A 19,733-nucleotide genomic window follows, 5' to 3' on the forward strand; every position below is an offset into this window, starting at 1 on the left:
GAGAAGAATCCCAGTGACAAATAATGATCATATTTCCTAAGTAATGATTCAGAATAAATGCTGCACTATTAGAAGTAAAGTAAAAGATTTTAATCTATGCAAGTAGAAAAAATATTACAGAAGGAATTACTTTTCATTCCTCTCTCTGTTCCTGTCCACACACACCACAAAAGTACGTATACTTGGTAGTATGCAGAGTTGTACTTGTTGGGTCATTCACGGGTTTCTCAAGATGTTCTCAAATCCATACACTTTCCAGACTAGTTATTACTCGCTAATATACTATCACTGCTTGTCATAGTTAGGGTTGCTGTGAGAAAACATCATGACCAAAAGCAACTTGGAAAGGAAAGGGTTTATTTAGCATCATCAAAGGCAGTCAGGGCAGGAAGCTAGAGGCAGGAGCTGATGCAGAGGCCGTGGAGGGGTACTGCTTCCTAGGTTGATCCTCATGGCTTTCTCAGCCTGCTTTCTGATAGTCCCTTAGACCACTAGTCCAGGGAAGGAACCACCCACAATGGGCTGGGCCCTTGCCCATCAGTCACTAATTAAGAAAATGCCCTACAAGCTTGCCTACAGCTGGGTTTTATGCAAGCTGTTATTTAACTGAGGTTCCCTCTATTCAGATGACTTTAGTTTGTGTCGAGTTGACATAAAACTATCCAGCACAATGGTCATAGGAACAAAGATGGCAAAATACTGTAGACCATGTTTTGACATTAGAAATTATGTAACGTAAGTATGAACATAGTGAATGGGATGAGGAAGAGGAAGGGAAGGGGAGAGGAGACAGTATGCTGAAGGAAGATGTAAATAGAAAAGGATGCTATGGAAAAGAGCACAAAATTAAAAAAAAATTTTCTAATAGTAAAGAAATTCACGAACAAAATTAGTTAAATGTAAGGAGAAGAAAAAACAAAACGAGTGTTTTCGTGTGTGTGTGTGTGTGTGTGTGTGTGTGTGTGTATGTGTGTGTGTGTGTGTGTGATTACATATAGTATGTGTGCATGAAGAGGCCGAAGGATATTGGTTGTCCTGCTGCCACTTTCTTCTTTATTCCTTTGAGACAGGTTCTCATTGAAGCAATCCCCTTGTCTCTGCTCCACACAGCACTGAGGTTACTGGGACACAGGACAGTGCTCAGCTTTTTACATAGGTTCTGGAGATTTGAACTAAGAGTCAGTAAGTACTCTTGCTTGCTGAGCCATCTCCCCAGCCCAAGAACATTTTGGAAAACAACAACAATAAAAAACAATAATAGTAAATGGGAGGTGGGGACGGAACTAAAAAAGCAAACAGACAACTGAGAAAGGAAAAGAAAGAAATTGTTGTAGTTAGGGTTACTATTGGTATGATGAAACACCATGACCAAAAGCAAATTGTAGAGGAAAGGGTTTTATATTGTCTGTGCTTCCATATCACTGTTAGTCATTGAAGGAAGTCAGGGCAGGAACTCCAGCAAACAGGAATCTGGAGGTAGGTGCTTATGCAGAGGCCATGGAGAGGAGCTGCTTACTGGCTTGCTCCCCAATGTCTTGCTAAAGCCTGTTTTCTTATAGAACCCAGGACGACCTGCCCAGGGGTGGCCCCACCTGGCCCCTGCCGTATCAATCCCTAATTAAGAAGATACCCTACAGGACTGTCTATAGCTAAATCTATTGAGATGTTTTTCAACTGAGGCTCTCTCCTGTACAGTGACTCGAGGTTGTGTCAAGTTGACTTAAAACTAGCTAGCACAGAAATATTGCTCCCAAGTGGGGAAAAAAAAAATAAGTTAGATGAACGTGGGGAAAGGAATAACAAACACAAAATTAAAATAGAGCATAGTAAAAATTCTTCCAGACAAACTTGCAGGAAAAAAAAGATGAGATGTTGGAACAACTTTCTGCTCTTTTCCCATACACTCCCCCTTTTTGAATTTCCAAAGGTTTTCTTCTATCTGTCTCTGTGGGATTAAAATCTGTTTTCCTTATTTTGACTCTCCTTTACCATCTCATACAGAGGCAAGCCTCCATTCCACTATCCCACTGGGAAGTCTCTGGTAAGTTTGAATGACAATGAAAGCAGGGCATAACCAGAGGTTGCCTTGAGTAATATTCCAAGTTCTGGGCCAGCCTACCTATAGCCCTACCTTTGTCCCGGGAGTGGAGGGTCTCTTTATACAGTTAGGCTACACAAGTGCAGAAGCAGTTTTGCTACCCCATGTTAACAAGCTTCTTCCTGAAGATTCAAGCTTTTTTTTTTTTTTGTCTCAGTGCAGGGCTAGGGATAGAATGTAGGGCCTTGCCCAGAGGCAAGCACTCTATTGGAGCTTCCACTTCATAGTGAAAGTTCTACACGCTGAATTATAGGAATGACCTCATTTTCTGTGATGGGTGAGAAACAGAATTATGTCTGGTAAAATGGGGAGTAGCTGCAAGGGTCAGATACCTTTCGTAGGCTGTCATGGGAAGTGGTTCTGCAGGGCTGAGAGTGCAGTGCTGACATAAGCTATTGAACCCTGGGTTCAGGTCCTTGATCCTCGTTTTTCTTACCTACAAAATGGGGATAGTAATAACACCCGTCTCACGGAGTTGTTAGGACATTTTAGTGCTGTATTTTGTGTTTTCAGTGCTAGGAATCAAGCTCAGGGTCTCATGTAAAATACACATTTCAGTCTGTTTTTTTTTGTCTGTTTGGTTTTTTTCCCCAATAAATAAACTTACACTGTGTTTGTAATTTATTGATGTTTGGCTTATTGGAATTTAAATACTTTTTTGTTTTACATTTATTTATTTATCTGTACACTTAAAGGCAAGTCAGAGAACAACTTGCAGGAGTTGGTTTTTGTGGTGATATCGTGTTCCCCAATATACTGTGCACCCTTATAAATTTATCTGGGGTCAGAGGACAGAACAGCCACTAGACATAGAGGCCAGAAAATGGTGGCACACATGTCTTTAATCCTATCACTTGGGAGGCAGAGATCCATCTGGATCTCTGAGTTTAAAGCCACACTGGGAACAGCCAGGCATGGTGACTCATGCCTTTAATTCCAGGAAGTGATGGCAGGAAGCAGAAAGGTATTTAAGGTGTGAGGACCAGGAACTAGAGCTGGTTAAGCTTTTAGGCTTTTAGCAGCAGTTTAGCTGAAATTCATTTTGAATGAGGACTCAGAGGCTTCCAGTCTGAGGAAACAGGATCAGCTGAGGAATCGGCAAGGTGAGGTGGCTGTGGCTTGTTTTGCTTCTCTGATCTTCCAGCATTCAGCGCAATACCAGGCTTCAGGTTTGTTTTTATTAATAAGACCCTTTAAGATTCCTGCTACAGATTTTCTTCACCATGTATGTTCTGGGGTTCAAACTCATATGGCCAGGCTTGACAGCAAGTGCACTTATCCACGGTGATGGTTTGAATGCGAATGTCCCCCATAGATGCATATGTTTGAATACTTTATCCTCAGTTGGTGGAACTTAGGAGATGTAGCCTTGTTAGAGAAGGTATGTCACTGAGGGTGGGCTTTGAGGTTTCAAAAGACTCCTACATTCCCAGTGTGCCTTTCTCTGCCTCATGGCTGTAGCTCAGGACTCAAGCTCTCAGCTGATCTTTTACTCATCATGAACTCTGACCCTGTGAAACCATAACCCAAATTAAACACTTAGGTTAATAAGTTGCCTTGGTCATAGTGTTTTATCACAGCAATAGAAAAGAAACCAATACACCCACTGAGCTGTCCCTCAGGCCCTGGGAGTTATTTGGGTCTATTTATAAGCTGAGTGTTCAATGAGTGTGTTACTTAGTGTTCACTTAATTTTTATCTTTTTCCCTTTTCTTTTTGATGTTGTGGTGTTGGAGATAGTCCCTCAGTGTGTTTGGAGAATAAACGTGGACATTCCTGAGGAGGCTAATCAGAATCTTTCATTCAGTTCTACTGAACGGTGGTGGGAGCAGACAGATCTGACCAAGCTCATCATCTCCAGCAATAAACTTCAGTCTCTCTCTGATGACCTCCGACTCTTGCCTGCCCTCACTGTTCTTGATGTAAGTTGACTGTAATTATGGTATCTTAGTTGAAAAGACTTAATTTGAGCCAAATGGAAGAGCTAAATTTATACTTTGCTAAACAGGAAATCTTCCTTGCTGAGCTTGTAGAATAGAAGATAAATGACAATCTGATTCAGAAGGTTGGCTCTGTGTCTCCATGTCCACAGGCCTGGTGGAGATCCTGTGATTAAATGAGTCAGCATATACAAATAGAACTGGCACTTGGCTTATTTTTTTTCCCTTGTTACCTTTTATTCTAGTCACTAAAGCAAGTATAGGACTCGGGCCTTTTACATTCTTGTTTTGTAACTTGTCCTCAGATAACTTGCCCTCAGACTGAAACTGTTCAATTGAATTTTTTATGTTTTTTTTTTTTTTTTTCCCCCCCGCTGTTGTTTTTTCAAGACAGGGTTTCTCTGTGTAGCTTTGTGCCTTTCCTGGAGCTCACTTGGTAGCCCAGGCTGGCCTCAAACTCACAGAGATCTGCCTGGCTCTGCCTCCCGAGTGCTGGGATTAAAGGCGTGAGCCACCACCACCTGGCATTTTTTTTGGGGGGAGGGGTTTATGTTTTTAACTGAGTCTGATTTGTAGTGCAAGTTGTCCTGTACTGTGATAAGTGAAGTATAAAGGATTTATTTCAGAATCTATAGACTTTTAGTGTACTTGGCAATATACACAGTGTCCCTTCAGTTCATGTGTGGAAATGATGGATATAAGCAGTGCCATTCTTGGAGTCTGTCTTACTCTGAGGTTTTCTACTGTGAAAACAGTATGAGTCTGTGAGAATGTAAAGCTGTCTCCCAGCTTTTGTCTGTTCTGTGTGTAAGATGAGCAAACCATCAGAGCACTGCTGCCAGCATCTACCTCTTGAGTTTTCTGAAACCCTACTCAGGTCAGGTTTGAGTTTGTCTCTTTTCAGTTTGGTAATGTTTAAATTAATAACTTGTTACTTCACAATCTGAGTAGCAGTTTAGTCAGCACACATAGCAGATTACTAATCACCAAACACATTGAGTTTGAAGAGTTTAGTAAATAATTTTGTTCAGTGGCAAAGCTCAAATATTGCTAATTGTAAGACTAAGAATGTTGACTTTGTCTTGTAATCATTTTAGGTACATGATAATCAGCTGACATCTCTTCCTTCAGCTATAAGAGAGCTAGACAATCTTCAGAAACTTAACATCAGGTAAAGTGTGCACCTGTTTCTAAGATTGCAGTTACAGTGGTCTGAGCCTGAAATTCCTTTTATTCACATAGAAAATAACCTGGAGCTTTAGTGTGTTCCAGTGGGAATCAGGGTTGAATACCTATCAGTTGCTGGATTCTACCCCAGCACCAGAGGGAGAAAAATAAGACCAGATCTTTGTATCATCCCAGAAACTAGTTAAGAAAGAACAAGAATTTAATGATTCAGTTGTTTGTTTTTTCTCTTTAGAGGAGTCTTGCTGTTTGGCCCCATATTACCCCAAACCACTGTGCTCAGGGACTCCTGCCTTAGCTTCACAAGTCTGTGAGGCTGTACCCAGCAGCTTCATTTGTATATGTGTTTGGTTTTTACAATTTAGTATATCCTCTTTGATTTTACAGATTCAAGGCCAGTTGATTTTTATGTTTAGGAAATACTGTTGGCTCTGTTTAAGAAAACCATCAGAATATTAGGTTTTAAGTTACCCTGATAGCCTAAAAATCTAGGTATTACATGGTAGGTTAGAAATTTAATTATTTCATTAATAGTGAAGAATTTTGTGCTTTTTTAAAAATTGATTTTGGTTTGTGTATTTGGGTTTTGTGGTACTTATTGGAAAACTCAGGACCTTATATATGCTCAGCTCCTGAGCTAAGCCCAGCCCTCATGACCTCACTGTTAGTAGTTAAATGTGTCCAAGCACCTTTGGGCTGCATAGACATGTTTCTAGTACTACATTGCTAATGTGTGTGAGGATAGGCACCCAAGGTATAACTAATCTTTTGCTGCTGGTACACATCCAGATTAAGAAAGTATCTTTGTCTTATCTATGTTATATAAATAATTCAAGCTCTGAGATTCTTTCAGAAGAACAAACACAAGGTACTTAAAGCATAGTGTGACTAACCTGTTTATAAAATACATATAGTTACAGGTGTATTGGACATAATATACTTGAAGGTGTTTTTTGGTGGTACATTAACTAGGAGAGAAAACAGCCCCATAACAGTTTGCTAAAAACTTAATATTAATATACAGCAGCAAGACCACTGCATATGAAGCTGCACTACAGCCTCTTCCCCCCAGAAGCCAGGCATATGGGGCTCAAGGCAGGAAGAAAGAATTGGACAAGAAAAAGGGTGAGCATGGAGTAGGGTGGGCTTAGCCCAGCCAGGTAGAGTGATGGGTAAGAGGAAGAAATGGATGAAATAAAATCTAGACTGTTAGATTGACTGCCTTCCCCAACTAGGTCCTATTAAATCTTCTGACTTCAGCTCAATAGCCTTCAGTAGTCAGAGACTTAACAGTTATTTGTTTATATTTTATAAACACCTTTTGAGCTTTTCTTCTATGTATTTTTATTTTGATGTAATTAATATAAAGCTCCTGAGTACTGGGATTAAAGGCATGTGCCATCATGCCCTGCTTGGCAAAGATTAACTGTGGTTCAAGACAGAGAAAAGTGCACTACATTTTATTCTGTACAAAGGTATTGCTGGGATTTGAACCCAGGATCTCCTGTTTACTAGACAGGTGCTTTAACTAAGCCATAGTACCAAGGCCTTACTCTTCTCTTAATTACCAGGAAGTATATTGTGCTTACTGGGACTGTTACATCAGTAGGTTGAGTGTCTCTTCAGCAGAGTTCAATTAAAAAGGCCAAGCAAGTATAGAATCAAATTAACTATTGCCAAACCTACCAGACCTGAAAACAGAAATACAGCTTTTGTTTTGAATGTGAAATTAAAATCCAACCTTCATATCAAATACAGCCTCAGGGGCTGGAGAGATGAGTCAACAGTTAAGTACATTGTGGTATTCTTCTAGAGGATCTGGGTTCAATTTCCAACAGCAGCTCACATCTGTCCATAACTCCAGTTTTGGAATATCCAACACTCTTCTGGCCTCAGTGCATACCAGACACACAGACATATGCAGCAGAACACCTTTACACATAAAAATAAATAAGTGTTAGAAAAATATTGCAGTTTCGTTGTAATGTGTATGTGACCATATTTTTTCAGGAATAATATAAAAATTTAAGAGTTCAATAAGTCCCTTTCATATTGCATGTTAAATAAGCAGATTATAAGCAGGCAACCAAAAGCTTACAAGTTATTTATGCTTACTTAAGAACATTTTTCATTGTTGGTTTTCTTTCAAACTGTAACTTTGTTGATTGAAATTTCTGCTGATGATTGTATATTTTGAAGATGTAGATCTTGATAAACACTTGAACAGATAGCACCATTTGATTGTTATGATGAGTCCATGTGGTTAGTTGACAAAAATGCTTTTGATAAGTATTTCTTATATAGTCTACCAAGTCACTCAGCATTTATTTTATTAACCAATAGCCATAACAAACTGAAAATGCTTCCGGAAGAAATTACAAGTTTAAAAAACCTGAAGGCACTTCACCTCCAACACAATGAGCTGACGTGCATACCTGAAGGCTTTGAGCACCTTTCCAGCTTAGAAGATTTAGTAAGTGATGATTCTTTGTTTTTTGCATGATTTGGGACTGGTAGGATTTTCACTAGGCTGAGGAAATATATGATTCAAATTATAGGACACAGACAGCTCATTTTGTGAGTAGCTTACCAGAAATTAATTTTAATTGGATTGCCAAATTACTAACAGTTATACTTCAGGAGTAGAATTTGGAAGAGAAACAATGGACATGACTTCATTATTCAGACTTTTTTCTTTTATGTTTTTGAAAAAGGGCATTCGATAATCATAACTTCAGTTCCAGAGTATCCAACACTCTCTTCTGGATACCAGGGTGTAACTGAAGTTACAGACAGTTGTGAGTCATGTAGGTGCTGGGAACCAAACCTGGGTCTTCTTGAAGAACATTCAGTGCTCTTAACTGCTGAACGGTCTACCCATTCCCTATCCCAGAGGCTTTTATACCTTAATAGAGTAGAGGAAAGCAGTCTTCAAAGTATATCAGTTCTTTTTTTTTCCTATCCTCTCTATATTATATATTCTATTTTCTGTGTTTCCCAATGGCCCTGGGTTGCATATTCCAATCTCTTCAGTGCTCACTTTACTCCATTTTTCAAATTGGTACTTTTTCTGGCAAAGCTTTCATGCTGCCTGTTTCATCTTCCTTAACTGGAGTCAACCATAAGTCAGTGCAGTATTGTTTAATAATTTTAAGAATAAAAATCATAGACAGTTTGTATTGCTTTATATATGGCAAGGTAAGTAGGCCTGACCCTTAATAAAGTAAGAAATCAGTGCTTATGTAACAACAGGAAATTTGTCCTAAGTCATACAACTATAAAAGAATGAAATTAAAATTGAAAGATGGTAGTTTGCCTCCAAAGCACATTCCTTTTTTTTCTCCTTTATAACAGGATGAGAGTCTACCGTAAGGTGCTTCAACCGAAAGGCTCAGTCCTCTCACTGAGAGGTTAAAGCCCGTAATATGTGCTCTCATTATTTCATACTGGGTTCTTGTTGTTGTCCTTGGCATGTTTTAGAAAACTGATTTATCATTTTAGCCTTGTTTTATTTCTTATTAATGCAAAAGTTATTTCTGAGTGTTTAAGTATTTATTCTATATGTATACCTTCCTTCATCTGTCTGTCTTCATGTGTTTGTCTTTAAAATTAAAAATTGTCTTTCAGTGTGATCGTATTGGAAGAATGGTTTGGGAAGTAAAAGGCATTTGTAGATAAAATGAAAGAGGGAACCATCAGACTTTCATATAAAAATTTTAATTTTGTAAGTTAACTATAGAAAAATTTAAAATATATTTTTATTTCATGTGTGTATTTTTGTGTGAGTGTATACCACATTTATGCAGGTGCCGAAAGAAGGTGCTGGAGTCCTTAAAGATGAAGTTACAGGTGGTTGTGGGTGCTGGGAATTGAATTGAGTCCTCTGAAGAGCAGCTAGTTTGCTCTCTTGACTGTGAGTCATCTCTCCAGTTCCAAAAGTTGTGGGTTTTTTTTTTTTTTTTATTAAAGGGCATAACTTAGAGGTGAAAAACTAAAAAGAAATCTTGTAATAAGTGAAGTTTTCTCTTTCTACTTAATGTGTTACCAGAGGTCATTTGCATAATGAAAGGATATTTCAATTGAGAATTTTTCTTAAAGATTCAATATTAAATAAAATATCAATGTGGAAAATACATCAAAACAGATTAAAATATAAATACCTATAATCATTTAGGCTAATATTTCCTGACATGTAGAACTTGTTTAGCCCAACAGTGCTAAGTAAACATTTGTTGAAAGAATGGGTTGGCATAAATATGGATCAGCTTTTATATCATATTTGCTTTTAAAAAATTGTTGTAAGTGTATGATGTTTTGCCTGCGTGTACGTCTCTGTATCGCATGTGTGCCTAGTGCCTGCAGAAACTAGAAGTAGAACTGGAGTTACAAGTGGTTGCGAGCTGCCATGCAGGTGCAGGGAATAGAACCTGTGTTCTCTGCAAGAGCAACAAGTGCTCTTAACTGCTGGGACATCTCTCCAGCTCCATGTGTTCTTATATAATAATAATTTGACCATCTTAATACTATTTAGAAGTTAGAAGGGATTATTAAAATAATTTGAGTTCTTCACATAATTTTGGAATTTCTTTCTTAGGAACTCTTTCAGTAATTAGTTCATTTTGGAATAATTTTGGAATTATGAAAAGACTGTAAAAATACAGTAAAGAGAGTTCCCAAATGTCCTTCAGCCTGACTTCCAATTTTTTTTTTTTTTAGAATATCTTATTCTTTGAAAGTTTTATACATGTATACATTATATCGTTCTACCTACTTCTTCCTCAGTGTCTCTGAGCTTTGAGGGCAATGTTATGGTGTATATGTCTCGTTCATGGCTGAGCACTCATTTTTCTCTGTACTTTGACTAGTTGTGTTTATATTAACTGTTGCCCACTGCAAGAAGCTATTCTAGTCAAGATTGAGAGTAGCACTTATCTATGATTATAAACATTTAGAAGTCAGTTTAACAGTGTGGCCATTTAGCACAATAACAGTAGTAAGTTCCCCTACCTCACTCCCAGAGCCTATGACCTCCCCAGCCTTGGGCTTTTGACCATGTTTACAATGCCAGCATGAATTCTCTTCCACGGAGCAGGTCTCATATCCAAGCATAAAGCTGTTTTTACCTTCATAACAGTCAAGCCTCTACTGTAGGTACATCTTGCCTAGCAGGTCAGTATTGCAGTATGCAGGGTCCAGTATTGAGTAAGCTCATTGTATCCTTTCTTCCCAGTGGTTATACCTTCTGGCATTCTGAAAGCTAGCCAACATGGAGGAAGTTTCCTATTCAGTCCAGAATATAATTATATTTTTTTACTTAGCTTACACAGTACTGTTTTTTTTTTTGTAAGATTTTTCATATATCCTAGTTTTGTTTAGCCCCGTTCCCCACCTCTCTCTGCTTCTCCATCACCCTTCCCTATCCTCACTTAACCATTTAACTTCCAGATTTCTCTTACCTTTTGTATCACATGTTCTACTGCAGAGGGATTGCATAGTGAGGTATGACTTGAGATTAGTAGACACTGTCATGTAAAATTCTTTTGAAGTAAGAACTGATTTTAATTTCTGCTCATGACTTTCATGGACACATAGTGGACCTGCAGGTGCTGAAGAGGAGCATTTGAATGAATCCTGGTTTATTAGACAGTGGCTGAAGTTGAAAATACCTGTTCCAATGAAGTTATTTATCTCTCATGTTAAAATTTCTTCGTAACTCTGAAATATCTTTCATGGGTATCTATTTACTGCTATTTACTCATTTATGGATTCATTCTGTCCTTTTTTTTTAAGGATCTTTCAAACAATCATCTTGCAACTGTGCCTGCTGGTTTTGCTTTGCTGTCCAGTCTGCTGCGACTTAATCTTTCCAGTAACCAGCTGAAGAGTTTGCCAGCAGAAATAAGCAGAATGAAAAGTAAATCTCTATATTAAATACTGTATGAATTCAAGGCTAATGCAGCTTTCTTTTAGAAAAATAATATAATTATAAAGAAAGTAATTTTTTTGTTGTAAATGCAAATGTTCCTTAGTAAGATTTTCTCCAGACCATTATATCTAGGGTCTACCTAAAGAATGACTACCAAAAGACATGTAGACATATGACACAGTGAAAATGTGACTGGGAGTAGAGGAAAAGTACACACTGGGAAATTGATGAAGATCTGCTTCATGCTGTCTCAGTGTGTTTACTCACCATCCTTTGCTGTCTCCACCTGTGATGTATGGGGATATACCTGTAGCTTCTCCGTGCCTCGGAAGTAATGATACCAAGTGGGAGTCCTGCTTTGCCTGAGTGCCCAGATTGTTAATCTTTTTTTTAAAATAATGAACTATCAAAAGTTAAATGCCAGTTTAGAGTGTTGCAGAGGTAACATTAAAGGACACAGGTACATGTTGGTACCTGTTTATTTGTATTCTTGACTGTCTCATAGCTCTTAATTTAGAGTGTAAAACTTTTTTTGTTTAAAGGCAGAAAACATAACATGGTTAGTATTTCTGGGCTCATGACTGCACTACACCGCCTTGGAGGATATAGTTACCTTTCCTAGAATTTGACAATTAACCTAAAATTTTTCTTTCAGGATAAAGATAACTTCGCCCATACCCAGCAGGAAGCAATTTTAAGAATACGACGTCCACATTCCCAAAGAAGTGGTGTGGGGCGGGTGGTTTTTTGGTCTTTTTAATGGGTTTTGGGTCTGGGATAATTTTCGTTGTTTAGGGGGGTTGGTTACAAGTTGTTGTCAAGGGTTAGGAAAAAGGCTAAGCAAAGGAGATTAGATTTAAGGTTCTTGTTTAAAAAAAAGAAAGAAAAGAAAAAGACAATTACTAGTTTTAAATACTTTACATTGGATTGGATTATTTTATATTGTATACAAATTTGAAATTGATATTGTTAGAAAATGCTATATTTATATTTCTGATTGTATTTATACCATTCATTTAACAATGTAATGCAATTATCTGATCTTTGAACGTTATTATTACCAACTATTAGGATATAAAGAAAGTTAGTAGTTAGACATTACAATAGAACTTGTAGTCATATTAGATACGTTTTAAAAATTGAGCAGATATATTTTAGACAGGTCATCTTCAAACCCTTCAGAGATCTACAGAATATGGCATTTAAAATGTTTTAATAACTTAGAAATTTTTCTTGTTTGAGACATGTCGGCTCCTGGCAGTACCAATCTACTTCAGAGAAAATATGGGCATTGAAGAAACTGCATATGGAGTTAACTTTCATTGTGGCAAAAGTTAGCCACTGGATAACAAAGTATCCTCGAATCAACAGGGCAAAATGGACAGACAGAACACAAAACAAAGGACTACTGATTCTTGCCAAAACAAGTGTGGTTATGGCTTTATCAAAAGGCATCTTCTGAGGCCAGGACGATATGGCCCCTTCCCTGAAGTGGCATTCGCAATCCGGAAAAGGTACAGTGCCCTTTTCTTTGAAGGCAGCTGAACAGGCAGTGGGCCGATGGCTTCTCTGTGCAATGGAACAGCAGCTGAAACAGTTATTCTTGAAGAGTAACTAAGCTCACACCTCTCAATAGTAGACTGGCATTTAATATAGGGATGCGGAGAAGAAGGGGATGCTGAGATGAAGCCATATATACACAGCCAAGAAGAATGAACAGTTGAATTCAAAAAACCATCAACAATTTCCAGAATTTAAAATCCTGAATCATGACATGACACTAATGGAATTCAGGTGTTTCTGGTACATGGACTGCTCTCACCCAATGTGAGGTTGAACTGTTGACCTTATGTACATCCTACGTCACAAATGAGTCTGTGAGATATGCTAAGCCTATAGGCTGAAGATGATGCCCCAACACTGTGGAGAAACCTCAGGTGACTGTCCAGGCAGCTGGCTGTTTCTGTCTACTCACAATTTTTTTGGAAGTTGCTTGCATGCACTTCCTGTTTTTATTTTTGTTAGTTAATATTATTTCCTTCTTGGGTCTCTGAGGGAGTTGAAGATTAGTTTGAAGATTAGTTAGTTATAGTTGAAGATTAACTAGGATAGAAAGTGAATTAGATACATTTTGGACTTACCAAAATAGGATAGATAATGGAATTATTTTCTCTGATTTGTCAAATACAAATGGACTAGACATCGTTTAGGTATTTATTACTTGTATATATTGTATATAGTTATTGTACTTTTGTATATAGTTTTTCTTTTATTAGTTATAACATTTTGCTTTTTTTCTTTTTATTAAAATAGAAAAGGGGAAATATGGTGGTATTTTATTTGTACTGAAATGTGATTTTAATTGTATGTTAATAAATAAAGTTGCCCGGGGGTAAGAGCTATTAGAGCCATAGACAGAGCGTGGCGGTGGTGGCGCACCCCTTTAATCCCATAGATTTCTGTGTGTTCAGGGATACAGCCAGCATTGGAGACATTTGCCTTTAAGACCTGGAGGGCTGTACTTACAGGCAGTGACGAGGCAGTTATGTGTTTGGGTTTACAACCAATGAGAAGGCAGAGCAGAAAAACTATTTAAAGACATACACACAGGCAGTAGCTCTCTTTTCGGAGAGGTAGGAGCAACGGAGGAGGTAAGATTTTAGCTTTGAGCTCTGACCTCTTGGCTTTCTCTTTTACATTGGTTCTGTGTTTCTTATTTTAATATGACGGTTGGTTACACCTCTACCACCTATTGTAGTCTGTTTATCATAGCTAGTCTTTTGCTTTTCGAGAAGATATAATTATATTATATACTGAGAAATTGATAAAGATTTTGAGCTATGCTATCTCATGTAACTCAGGCTAGCCTCAGACGTGGCCTTGATCTTTCTGCTTCCACCTAGTGCTAGGATTACATAGGGCAGTTGCCATGCCCCGCTCCTGTTCATATTTTTACTTATCTATTTAATGAAAGAAATCATAGATGTGATTTTTCTACAATTGATTGTAAATAAGTTTGAATTAAATTGTAAGTCTTTAATGTTTCACTTTAACTCTGCTATTAAAGAAATTATTTTGGGCAGGTCTTGACCTTAGATACCGGTACTTATTTTTTCCATTTTCAATAATGTTACTGCAGTAAACTGTATCCGAATTATTTGCCATGCTAAACTAAGCAGTATGTAACGAGAGGGACAATGTAAGGAACATGGCCTCTTTTTCCCTCTTTCCCCACCGAGATCAAACTAAGAACCTTATGTGCGCTAGGCAAGTGCTACCACTGAATCAGCCAGAAGGATATTTTTTGTTTTGTTTTGTTTTCATAACTGGAGCATGTCAAGACAGCAGCAGAGCATCTGAGCTCATACAGCACCCTGACGACTCCTTGACTATGAGTTTCTGTTCTCAGCCATGCTGCAATGTCTTCCTTTTGTTCACACAGGCATCTGTTTGTTATTCGTTATTGGTGAACAGAGCCCATTCTTACATTCATGTTATGCTGTGTGACTAGAATGCTGTTTCTCTTGTTTGCCATTGTTTTAGTCACAGTAGTTCTGTTAGGTAAATGAGATAGGATTTTTTTTTTTTTTTCCACTTTAAGGACTGGTAATTATGGGATTAGAAATTAAAGTTTAGAGCTGAGTCCTGCTGCACTGCTTTATCCCTCAGGCAGTGCTCCTGATCTGACCCCGACTTTACAATACTTTTCTCTCTAAATTTTGTTTATTTGTGTGGTGTTCTGTGTGTCTGTGCATCATGTTTGCAGAGGTCAGAAGAGAATGCTGGGTCCCTTGGAACTGGAATTATGGGTGGTTGTGTGTCACTGTGTGGGTGCTGAGAACTGAACTGAACTTCTGAAAGAGCAGCCAGTCAGTGCTGTTAACCGCTTAGCTATCTATCCTGCCCCTACAATAAACTTTTGTTTATAGAATTTTCTAGGTTTGAGTGGAAGTGATCCGTATCACTTCACCATATTTTTCTCCCTCACTATTCTGGTCAAGTAATATATAAACTGTTGGGGCAGGCAGGGCACTCAAAAATATTAAACTTTTAAAAGTATAAACTTTTGTTAGAAGTTAAAAATTATACTACTTTTTTAAAAAAGTAGTTAGCATCTTCGTATACTAAAAAGGAATTGAAGGTGGCATATCAGTGTAGTTTTGGATTATGTTAAAATTGACAGCTTGAAGTTAGGAAAATAAGTTGCAGAATGCATAATTGTTTATTCTAGTACAATTGGAGGGTTGAGGATGAATTTTTTGAAAAACATTTTCAGTCTTAAACTGGAAAAATCTATAATATAGTTAAGGGAGAAAAATTCCTTTTTAAATCCTTAAAGAATACTTTTTTTTCTTTTGAAAAGAAAGACACACATCAGGCAAGAATGATAGCATGCTTCCTCAGTCCTAGCCATCAGGAGAGTGAGACAAGAGGTTTGGGAATCCAGATCTGAGCCCAGCTTAGACTATGTAGTGGGGAGGACAGCTACCCTGTCTCCAAAAACAAACCAATGAATGAAGAAATATCCAGGAGATGAAGATGCTGAAAGTAAAGACATTCTTGACATACAGAGTTTGATCCTGTTGGACAGATTAGCTTAGCTATTAGGGAGAACATGTTGGAGCTAAGGAGATGCTCAGTTGGCAAAATGTTAGTGTACAAACATGAGGTTCTGAGTTTGAATCCCTGGCACACATGTAAAATCTCTGTGTAAGGGAAGTGGTAACAGGAAGACCTCTGGGACTCAATGGTCTAATTATTGAGGTCCTGGTTCATTAAGAGACACTGTCTCAAAAAAGAGGTGGGAAAGATAGAAGATACTGAACAGCAACATCTGTTCTTCACATGCACAAGCCTATGTACCTGTATGCAGACATACATGTGTACATTACACATAAAATTGAACACAGAGAAGACTGAGAAAAGGAAGAGACAACATGGATAGATAAAAGAATGGGAGGGAGTATATAGAAATGAGAAAAGGAAGAGACAACATGGATAGATAAAAGAATGGGAGGGAGTATATAGAAATCCAAGGCTTGCATAAAAATACTAATGTGTCTAAGCCACTACTGGCCATAGGATAGGCCTATCACATTCCCTCATTCAACAAGTATACATGTATATTTAGATGTCTTTAGTTACACTAAGCTTTTTTAAAGAGGAGTAATTGAGAGCAGTATAGCTCATACCGCTTACATACTTTAGAGTAGTTTAGCAGGGTACCTGTATTTTTAACTGTATTTCAAAGGTGGTCTGAACTATTCAATATTGATTTTAATATTACCATTTCTCTATAATTAAATGTAAAAATCAATTTTCATTTATTTAGTTCTAGGACACATACATGCTTTTGATTGTCATATCTATAGGAACAGGCTCAGAAGTCTTCATTGTGACATGTTTATTGTGATCTGATATTTTTCTGTGTTAAAGTATTTTTTATTGTCTTTGAATATGTGTTGTAGGATTAAAGCATTTGGATTGTGATTCCAATCTCCTCGAGACTGTGCCCCCTGATGTGGGCAGCATGGAATCACTGGAATTGCTTTATTTGCGGAGGAATAAATTACGTGTTCTACCTGAATTTCCTTCTTCTAGGCAACTAAAGGTACTTTTTAGTTAATACTTACACCATTGAATGTTTTCCAAAAGTTATTTATGAAATTGATGTTTTTTAAAAAGTAGCTTTGATCATAAGTATTGTATGAATGGTATTTTTTCTTTGTTGGTATCTTTCAAAATTTTAGTCTACTACTGAGAGTACTGATAATTTGTTGATAATGAAAAGAAATAATCATTTTTCAGGAGTAGGGATTTGTGTACTTCATGTGGTAAGTAGTTTGTGACTTAAGCCTTGTAGTGAGGTGAGGTAAGCTGTTCTGCTGGGCTGTACTGAGAGAAACCCATAGCTACAGCAGGGGAGATGTGGGCCTCATTCTTTAGGTTGCCACCTTTCAGGTTTTCCTGATTGCAGTGACATTTCCAGATTAATCTTTTGACCCTTAGTGTAGCGCAGTGACATTTCCAGATTAATCTTTTGACCCTTAGTGTAGCACTCATGCTGCCTCCTGGGTTTGCTGTGCCTTAGTTCTCTTTTTGTGTCAGGAAAGTTTCTTTTAAGTAGAATCATGGTGGTGAATTTTTAAATGTGCTAGAAAATTTCATGCTCTATGGCAAATTTTTATTCCTAATTTTAGATTCTGTTAGGAAAGTGATGTATGTAATGGTCTCTAGTGATAATGCCGTAACATACTTGTTACCATGGAAACAACTTTGAATGTTTTGAAACTAGTTTTTCATCAGTATTATGTTTAGATTTATACTTTTATTTCTGTAAATGTAATTAATAAAGTATTTCTCACTTTAGTGTTGTAAAGAATATTTCTGCCAGGTTGAACAATAATTATTTTGAGATTGTCAGAAAAATGTTTTCCTTTCATCATATTTTAGCTTTAAAATGGCTTATATCTAATACCATGATAATTACAATGTTGATTTTTCTCTGTGTTGCAATGATTTAAAACTAAGAGTGTTCACACTTGTTTTCATTCTTTAGTGTAAAGCTGAATGAAATTTCTTATACGTGGTTTCATAGGAATTGTACCTAGGTGAAAACCAGATCGAAATGTTAGGGGCAGAGCATCTTCAGCACTTGCAGGCCATCCTTGTGCTGGACCTAAGGGGCAACAAACTGCGGTCTGTTCCTGAGGAAATGGCCCTGTTGCAGTCTTTGGAAAGACTTGACTTGAGCAACAATGATATTAGTAGGTATGCTTAAAGATTAAATGGCTAGAAATTAAAATTGATTCTGCATTGGATTGTAATTAGATTTGTAATCTTTTTAAAAAAATTATTAGTTATGTATTGAGCTCATACTATATACAGAGAAAGATTAGTTTTCTTCCTTGGCAGCCAAGTTAATACATTAATGAAGGCCGATGTGTAGACACATTTCAGAACTTTTTTTTCTTCTAAGACAAGGTTTATCTATATAACAGTCCTGGCTGGCCTGGAACTCGCTTTGTAGACCAGGCTGGCTGAGATTGCTCATAGCTGGTTGTTTTAGCATCTCTCTGGGAACACTGGGGAGATAGAGCATATACTTTATAGTGCATGTCTTTTAGCAGCTTTAGTATGAAGTTGGAAATGTATCTGACTGTCCCTTTGAGTGTTTAGCATTTGAAGGGAAATATTTAGGTCTATTCATGGCTCTTCCTTGAGATGATTACATGATATGTTGTTGTCATTTGTTACTTTGTAGTCATGTCTTTGATTGTGTTAGACTTACTTGTACCTGAAATCAATCTGTTCTGTAGTCTGCCCTGCTCATTGGGAAACCTTCATTTGAAATTCCTGGCACTAGAAGGAAATCCTTTAAGAACCATTCGAAGAGAAATTATAGCTGTAAGTACCATTAGAATTTAGCACCTCGTTTTTAAATTAAAATTCAGGTATATGTGTTGATGCTCAAAACTTCCAAGTGTGCCTTGCTAACAGTGAGCCTGTCTTCACCTTTCAGAAAGGAACTCAAGAAGTCCTAAAATACCTGCGAAGCAAGATCAAAGGTATTGCCATTTCCTCCTGTATTTTGAAGGGATATATAAAAAGAGATTATGTTAACAGAACATGAACTTAAATGTTCTCTGGATATGGATATTAGAGGAAGAGTGTCTGGCATTTGTGGTTCGAATTCTGTATTCATACAAGCTATCACATATAAAAGTGCTTGAGAGACTGGAGAGAGGACTCAGCAATTAAGAGCACTTGCTGCTCTTGTAGAAGACTCAGGTTTGTTTCCCAACATCTCTATGGCAGCTTACTAGGGGAACCAATGCTCTCTTCTGGTCTCTGCAGGCACCAGGTACGCCCATGGTACACATACATACATACAGGCAAAATGCTTATATACATAAAAGAAAAAATAAAACATTTTTAAAAAATTCTTGAATTCATAGTTGTAATACTGTGTCCTTTGCATTTGTGTTGAAATCTATTAGCTATTAAGTGTCATTACAAAGTTTAATTTTTTTCCTTTATTTTTTTATTTTATGTATACAGGTGTTCTGCCTACATATATATATATGTATGCCAGTGTGCATGCAGTTACTGCAGAGGACAGGAGAGGGCTTGGGTTCTCTGGGAACTGGAGTTACAGATGATTGTGAGCCATTGTGTGGGCTCTGAGAACTGAGTCCAGGTCCTCTGCAAGAGCAGCCAGTGCTCTTAACCACCGAGCAGAGCATCTCTCCAGCCCCTAATAGAGTTTAGTGAGTATCTAGCACTATAGCTCTGCAAAAGGAGTAAGCTTTACTTTAAAAAAGCTTATACTCTAGGTTCTGACTTATGAATATATGGGTCGGATTTCAATGTCCCCTCTCCACTCATGGCTTTAGTCAGCTAATGGTAAAAGTTATATAGAAAAGCATTAACACACACCAAAGATGAGAGCAATGAAGTCAGTTTGGTTTTAATGATATACAAAGTTTTTTATTGTTTGAGACAGTGTCTCATTATGCAGTCCAGACTGTCCTGGAACTTTATGTAGATGAGGCTAGCCTCCAACTCATAGAGAGCCTCCTGC

General features: G+C 37.6%; 1 protein-coding gene across 5 annotated transcripts in view; it reads left to right on the top strand.

Annotated features, from left to right (window-relative positions):
* Positions 1-19,733, top strand: part of Lrrc40 (leucine rich repeat containing 40) — a 38,722-nt gene that overhangs the window by 502 nt on the left and 18,487 nt on the right. For 3 of the 5 annotated variants that reach the window (XR_005091870.1, XM_028890391.2, XM_028890392.2), the window contains exons 2-9: positions 3,839-4,020; positions 5,136-5,209; positions 7,567-7,696; positions 11,014-11,137; positions 16,618-16,760; positions 17,748-17,920; positions 18,469-18,556; positions 18,672-18,717. Coding sequence is in view for 4 of the 5 variants with exons in the window: in XM_028890391.2 (XP_028746224.1) it covers positions 3,839-4,020; positions 5,136-5,209; positions 7,567-7,696; positions 11,014-11,137; positions 16,618-16,760; positions 17,748-17,920; positions 18,469-18,556; positions 18,672-18,717 (960 nt within the window). In the remaining variant the exon portion in view is untranslated. Of the gene's footprint in view, positions 1-3,838; positions 4,021-5,135; positions 5,210-6,271; positions 6,349-7,566; positions 7,697-11,013; positions 11,138-16,617; positions 16,761-17,747; positions 17,921-18,468; positions 18,557-18,671; positions 18,718-19,733 lie in introns of those variants that run through there. The other 2 variants (XM_037207255.1, XM_037207254.1) reach the window with 2 other exon arrangements.

The sequence above is a fragment of the Peromyscus leucopus genome, chromosome 6 (genome assembly GCF_004664715.2).
Source record: "Peromyscus leucopus breed LL Stock chromosome 6, UCI_PerLeu_2.1, whole genome shotgun sequence".
Lineage (NCBI taxonomy): Eukaryota > Metazoa > Chordata > Mammalia > Rodentia > Cricetidae > Peromyscus > Peromyscus leucopus.